Source organism: Seriola dumerili, unplaced genomic scaffold (genome assembly GCF_002260705.1).
Source record: "Seriola dumerili isolate Sdu_G_001 unplaced genomic scaffold, Sdu_1.0 BDQW01000149.1, whole genome shotgun sequence".
In the NCBI taxonomy this organism is placed as follows: domain Eukaryota; kingdom Metazoa; phylum Chordata; class Actinopteri; order Carangiformes; family Carangidae; genus Seriola; species Seriola dumerili.
Window position 1 is genome coordinate 12,953,538 of NW_019174404.1, and position 7,057 is coordinate 12,960,594.

A 7,057-nucleotide genomic window follows, 5' to 3' on the forward strand; every position below is an offset into this window, starting at 1 on the left:
CCAGTGCTATATACTATATATATATATATATATATATAAATATATATATATATATATACTATATATTATATATATCTTATCAAGATGTAACTTATGATTTATTTTTTTACCTTTCAGATTTTGACTTATTTGTTAAATTTAAAAATAAGTAAAATGAGCATTGATTGCTTATCTATGCTGCTGAATAATTACAAATAAATCTACATTCAGAGTGGTGTTTGGTGCCAGTGTTTGCAATCTGTCTCTGAGAAATCTTTTTTTTTTTGTCTTTTTTATCAAGATGAAAATATTGAAAGTGACAGCTCGGTGTTTTAAATAAATTTATATATTGTTCCAATACATTAAATTATAAGGTTATAATTCTACTAATCAACTTGCAGTATCTGTATGATATACAAGGTAGAGTTTAAGGTATGATTTTATTAAATTACAGCACTATATTCCTTAAACATAACTTTAGTATTTTATATAACCCAGTTAAAATGGTTGATCTTTTATATTTGCGTATTATCCATTTGGCCCTTGTTTGTGTGTTCACTGTGGATCAGTGGTAGTAATGTGTTTGCAGTGCAGGCCTCCATCTGAGCCACAGTCTGTCGTTGCAGCAGTTTGCAGCCTCAGTGTTTCTTCTTTATGGGAGGAGCGGTGCGACTTCCCCACTTCTGCCCCCACTATGTACTTTTTTACATCCCTGCTTACGTTTGGCTGGCATAGCCTAATTTCCGCATTCCCAAATCCTCCCAGATTGGGATCACGTTTAAAATCGGGCTGATGCAACGATTTCCACTTTTTAAAATCTACTCTCGACCCTCGGCTGACCAGAAGAAAGGACATTTGTTGCACCTGGGATCAAAGTCAGGTCGGTATAGAAAACTTCATAAGTCGAGAGCTGAATCATTTTTTACATGCTGAATAGCTTATTGGCGCGCCACGCATAGGTCACAACGAGCATAGTTAGTGAACAGGCAGCGAGCAGGTCTGTGATGTTTTCGCTTATAGGGTGCATTTCAGAGCTCAGTCGGACTTTTACGTGTTTTTCGGTGTTCAAAGTAGACCTGACATGTCACTGAGCATGCTACAGAAAGATCATTTTTCTTTTGTGTGCATGCTCCTCTTACATGGAACCACGGCGTGCACAATTCAGAACAAAATGTTCCTATTTTGTGTAGTGTAGCATTTACATTACGCTGCGCTGTGAATCTTAAAACGGTATTTATTCAAAGCGAAATCCGCTCTGAACGAAATGCTGTAACATTTTTATCACTGCAGCTCTCTGATGGAAAGAGAAAGTTACGTAAGAAAAATGCCGCACTGAAGAAAAACTTCCGCTTTCAAGTTGACCAGTGGCTCTAGTGTGCATGCTTCACCACAATGTTGTCGATTACACATGTATTCATAAACTACTGCTTATTTATATTCATAAACTACACTGAGGCTTCCTCGTGTAAAAGTGCAAGGAGCTCAAAACAAATACTGATGATGCAGTTTTATCAGCACTATATGTTCATAGGTTCCTTGCAGCTTCAGGGCTATAATAAAGTTATTACCATTATAAGAGAATGTTAAATGGCTGATTTAATCATACCTACACTGTGGAGTATAATAGATTCAAATGGCAGTAAGTTGTCCACATTGTGTGCATGGGAATCCTTTTTATGAAAATGTTTAACACCCATGGAGTTAAGGTGGTTTTGGCTTTTGCTTTGGTTTCATTAAAATTTCAAACTACAATCCTGATGTGTGTGACAACAAATGATCTCTATTTAACCAGTGTGTTACGCACCTTTTCAAAACAAATGTTGCCTCTGGCCATCATGTGCCAACATCGTGATCTGCAGAGTTCCACTTTGTCACTCTGACTTATAGTTTGGGGAAGTGTAAAAATGGAGTTATTCCCATGTGCGATTCTCATGTCTCCTTTTAGCTCATAGTCTATGCCAAACTATTTAACAGATGCGTAATTGGCATACGTAAACTCTTTAAAACCCCCCCTGGGCTGCCCTCACAGATGATCACTAGGCAGTTGTTTTCTAGAGCAGTATTTTAGATATATCAGATATTGCCTGTTTATTCCTGTGTTGTGGGCTAATGGTCTCTGAGCAATTGACCTTAGATAGTAGTTTTTAGCTTCATCATGTGGCTTGGAAATCCGCTGAGCTGTTGTAGTAATTTCCTGTGTCTCTCATTGTCTCCTGGTCTATTTAAATGTTCATGTTCACCATTTTCAAATGGAGATATTTGCCAGTGTTAGACAGGACAACACAGTGACAATCTGTTCAGCACAAAATATTATAAGAACAGAGTCACCTTTATTTTGTCATTTGGCTAAACAAAAGAAAACAAGTTAAATTTGGATTCAAACTTTCCCACATTATGTTGTATTTTGACAGCCACGTTCCACTCCCCTGACATTAAGTCTCATAAGGAGGAAACCACAGTTAACGGGTATTTCTTGGCAACAGCTAGCTGTAGCTCCCCTTGGAAGTAAGGAGAATTTGTCTGAGCCTGCTTTGTGCACTGTTGCCCATCTCTCTTTTGGCCTTTGGGGATTAAATACGGCAAATTCTTGCCAAAGCCTCTGTAAATGGTGGTATATTCATTCCAGAAAAAGAAGCAAAATAATAAAATAGCCTAATGAGAGCAGCCTCAGCATCCGGTTCCTATAACAGACCAGCAATTCATCACAGTAAGGCAAGTCTGACTGCTAGGAAGGAGCAGTGAACCTTGGGCAAATGCCTTCATGAAGCCCTTTAACAGACGGCAGGTCAAATACAGCACTTACATATCTATTTTCCTCCAATGTGTTAATGGAAAATGGCTGTTTCCTACCGTCATACCATAAAGAATGCCCCAGTATGTTCTATAACAAGCAGAGCACACAGAGTTTTACGTGTTTTTCATTGATCTGGTTTACTTGCTGTCTGAGTCAGTCTCCCATTTTCTCCCTCTGCCTCCTAGCTGTGGTCACGACCGAGTCTGACACGATGCCAGGACAAATCCCAGATCCCTCTGTGACAGCAGGCTCCCTGCCCAGCCTGGGCCCACTGGCTGGGATCTCAGCCACCACGCTGACTGACAAGCTCAAATTTGGTGACCTCCAGGAGTTTGGGACAATGCTGTCACCTCTGCACTTCCTGGACAGTCTGGGGAAAAGGCCTCTAGTCATCAAAACAGAGGTATAGGACACACTGAGCAGATCGTAGCCAATAACTCCAAATGTCTGGACATGTGAACAGTCCATTTTGAGTTTTTACTCAAACATGCTCCTTCTAGGTCATTCTACCAATTTACTTTGAAATATTTATGTGTTCTTTTTTGTGGGCTGTTGCCACAGCAACAACAACAGGTGCAACAGTCCAAAAACAGCATTTCAAATTGTCATACAGCTTCTAGCTTAAAGATATATAAAATATCGCTCGTATATCATAAGCAGGTCGACATGAAGCAAAAGCACCTTTGGCGTTAACACTATTGTGACATATCTTAATCAACGGGACCACCTAGTGGATATAGTGGGGCATGTTACTGTTGTTATATTTACTGTGGGAGACTCTCCACCCTGAGTGTCCAGAGAAAAACATGATCATGAACAAGAAGGGTCTCTGGCTCTATTGGGCTGTCAGACCCTTAGCTTTGAGTTTTGAATTTGGGTTGAGTTTTCAGAAAGACAGGGTAAAAGGGTTTGATATAAAATAACTGACAATGTTGTCTACTGTAGTAGACTGAAGTAGTATTATGAATGAGGTGCGCTTCATCCATTGTACACTAATAACTGTGTATCAGCCGGATACCTACACTGCTGATGACATTACATGCAGTTACAGTATGTAACAATGCTGGAGATATGGTTAAAAGTAAAAATGGTAAAATGTGATTTGACAAATCTTGCTTTAGCATTTAAAGGGCGACACTGCAGACAAGGCTAAACGTAGGCCTGGTTTTGTCTTTGTTGCACACTGTGCCAGAATGAAATGCATGTGCACTAATAACTGTATGAGCCGGATACCTTCACTGCTGATGACATTACATGCAGTTACAGTATGTTTTTCCATAATTTATCATTTCATTGAACTAATGGTCGACCACTTAAACAGTCATTATTATTACAGTGAGCAGTGAGATTCGGCAAGCATTCCACTTGCATGATAAAACATGCATATAAAGTAAGTTGGAAAATAGAAATGTGGGAAAATCTGTAGTTCTTTATCTAGTTCACATTCATTTTGCATATTGATAATGATAGTGATGAAATCTCAAGTTTAACACCATTATAGTCAAATAACAATGTATATAAAGAAGATGAAAATATTCATTGTCATCATGATTATTTTATTCCTCAACCTGGAGGGTCTCACACTCTGGCGGGTCCATCTCAGTTTAACATATTGTCGCTGTTCTTTAGAGAGATGAAGAAGAAGAGAGGAGGAAACGAAGGCGGGAGAAAAACAAAGTGGCTGCAGCTCGGTGTCGAAACAAAAAGAAAGAGAGGACAGATTATCTACAAAAGGTGAGACATACATTCCTAGATAATCACTTTATAACTATTTCACACTCTCACCTGTTTATTTTATCTGTTGTAACTTGCCAAAGATCATCTGCCCATTATCTCAGTCTTTTCCTCTTCACTACTCCCTTTTCCCTCCATCCTCTGGCAGGAATCGGAGAGACTAGAGATGTTAAACTCTGACCTTAAAGCGCAGATCGAGGAGCTGAAGCTGGAACGACAGCAACTGATCCTCATGCTGAACCGCCATCGCCCCACGTGTATTGTCAGGACAGATAGTGTCAAAACCCCGGAGAGCGAGGTGAACCCCTTGCTGCAGCAACTGGAGGCCAAGTGAAGGTGCTTGCGACTTTCTACAGTTGACGGTTGAGAAAGAAGCAGCCAACTAGCAGCACTTAGCTTTGGGCCTCGGCCATTGAGGGGAACCAGCAAAGCTCTCCTACCCTAAGACACAGTGCGTTACAGCACAAAATGAGGATCCAGTATGATTGGACACTGTTTTGGCAGTTAAATCTAACTTTTTTTTTTAATTCTCTCTCTCTTTTGCTTCCCCATTTAGTTCTGTCATTTTGGTCATCAGAGCTCCAGCCACTATTAGTATGAAGTTAAACAAAAACACAACTCATTATCCTACATTCCTGACATTCAGTTTGTAGTTTTATAGTGGATTTGTACCATATCTGTTCTTAACTTTAGCCTTTAGCCAAAACGGATTTCCGCAGCTAAAACTGAGTGTGGTAGCAGAAAAAAAAATCCACTATTGAAAACCTAAAAAGTTAATGTGAACTCAGTAATTTCAATAATTCATTTGGTGATTTGGTGACAATTACGATTTATGTTATGTATAACTTAAGAGAAGTGTAGGCTTAAACTATGCTACAGTTTTATAACTGTTTGCAGCCAAGTTACATAGAACTGTTGTTTCAACAGCGTCTCAGTTGCTGTTTCCATGTGAGGCAGGTGTGATGGCCCAAAAGAACAAAGGATATGTGGGATCAGGCTATAAATAGATTTAATGAGGGGTTGCAACACTTCTCTGTCTTTATGCTAAAGATTGTTTTTGCTTGTTTTGGCTTTGTTAAAATGCATTCTGGGAATCATTTGAATTTTAACTGAAATCTTAATAGATTGATGCATTTCATAAAATATATTAAAAAATAACTGCTGAAATGCATTAACCATCATACACTAAGGAATGAAGTTACACCTACAGACACAGTCAGAAGCATTTTTACTATATTAAAAACCCTTCTGTCATTTTTGTTCTTTCATACATTTGGTGGCAGAGCAGTTGACCCCCCCCCCCCCCCTTATTCCTATGTTTTGGCGCAGGCGTCATGTATGCACATATATATGAACTGTTTACATCAATGTACTTTATGTTCTGTTACCATATTGTTACTACCAATTATGTTTATGTTTTTTATACTTTTGTATATGATGTTATATAAGCATATAAGCTATCACAAAATCCCATTTTGTACTTCCTTAAGAAATAAATGTTTAGTTTCTTTTTTGACAGGAATTTTTTTGAGAACTGAGAATTGAAAACATGTCACATGTATCATGTTATGTGATAAATATTCGTCACCACAATTTCTAGTAAAGGGTGCCATCTAGTGGCCAGTCGCAGCCCAACCCGATTAACTGTACACCAACAGTACATTTTAAATGGTGCCAAACTGTTACTACATTTTAAACTATTTGAAATTTCTTGAATATAATACCATATTGACCCTATGCATTGCAACATATGTACCTCTCCAGCAGTCAATTGTCCCCACAACGTTTGACTAATTTTTAGATATGAGGCTTTGGGGATCACAAGGGGTCCTGTAGGTGTTTTCAGCAGTGAGCAGTTCCACACAAATGATATCAGTTGAGAAGCTGCATGCCTCATGAAGTAAAATTATATATGTTTTTTTTATGTTTAACCTTGTTCCCTTCACTTCATTTGTAATTCTGAACTAAGTCATCAAACTTCTTGTCACATTATTTTCCTTTTGTATTTTTTTAAATGAAGTGGGCACCTGCAGTGACATGTAATCACATTTATGTTGAGTTCAGGTTTGGTATTTAATCCACACTGTATCTGATGTGAAAAAATATAAGCAGGCCTATATTAGAGCTGAAGTGCTCAGCATGCAGTAACTAATACAAAGCACAGAATAACAAGGCACTCATTGTACTTACCAGGAGGGATTTAACTGGCAGATTAAGGCCTTGGATGAGGCAAGACAAACCAAACGAAACTACTGGTAGAGAGGTAATAGCAACCCTCTAATAATAAACTAGAAGAATATCATTGGCTGTTGTGGCACCCTGATAAATCTGCTATGGAGATTAAGGTAAAACAGGCATAAACATGGACAAACTCTAGGTTTGTAAATGTCTCTATTGAGTTTGTTTGTTTTTGTCTGTAGGCTGAGGTGTGTCTTGTCTGTCTTGGCCGACTGAAAGGTGTTTTTCTGAACATATAGCCGCCAGTGAACAGCCACTGTCATGTCTTATCTCAGCAGCTGGGTGGAGTAAAAGTCGGGTCAGCTCGTACCA

At 38.7% G+C, this 7,057-nt stretch overlaps 1 protein-coding gene across 1 annotated transcript; it reads left to right on the forward strand.

Annotated features, from left to right (window-relative positions):
- The first annotated feature begins 679 nt into the window (after positions 1-679).
- jdp2 (Jun dimerization protein 2) lies at positions 680-6,525 on the forward strand. The gene is made up of 4 exons (XM_022750782.1): positions 680-859; positions 2,959-3,176; positions 4,403-4,507; positions 4,656-6,525. The coding sequence occupies exons 1-4, from the start codon at positions 772-774 to the stop codon at positions 4,839-4,841; spliced, it is 597 nt and encodes a 198-aa protein (XP_022606503.1). The 5' UTR covers positions 680-771; the 3' UTR covers positions 4,842-6,525.
- Positions 6,526-7,057: the final 532 nt, after the last annotated feature.

What these genes read in the sequence shown, in the direction of transcription:
- jdp2 (XM_022750782.1), top strand. Translation starts at nt 772, where the DNA reads ATGCAACGATTTCCACTTTTTAAAATCTACTCTCGACCCTCGGCTGAC. An exon ending in GCACCTGGGATCAAAGTCAG is followed by an intron (nt 860 to 2,958) that starts GTCGGTATAGAA and finishes TCTGCCTCCTAG; the next exon opens with CTGTGGTCACGACCGAGTCT. An exon ending in CTCTAGTCATCAAAACAGAG is followed by an intron (nt 3,177 to 4,402) that starts GTATAGGACACA and finishes GCTGTTCTTTAG; the next exon opens with AGAGATGAAGAAGAAGAGAG.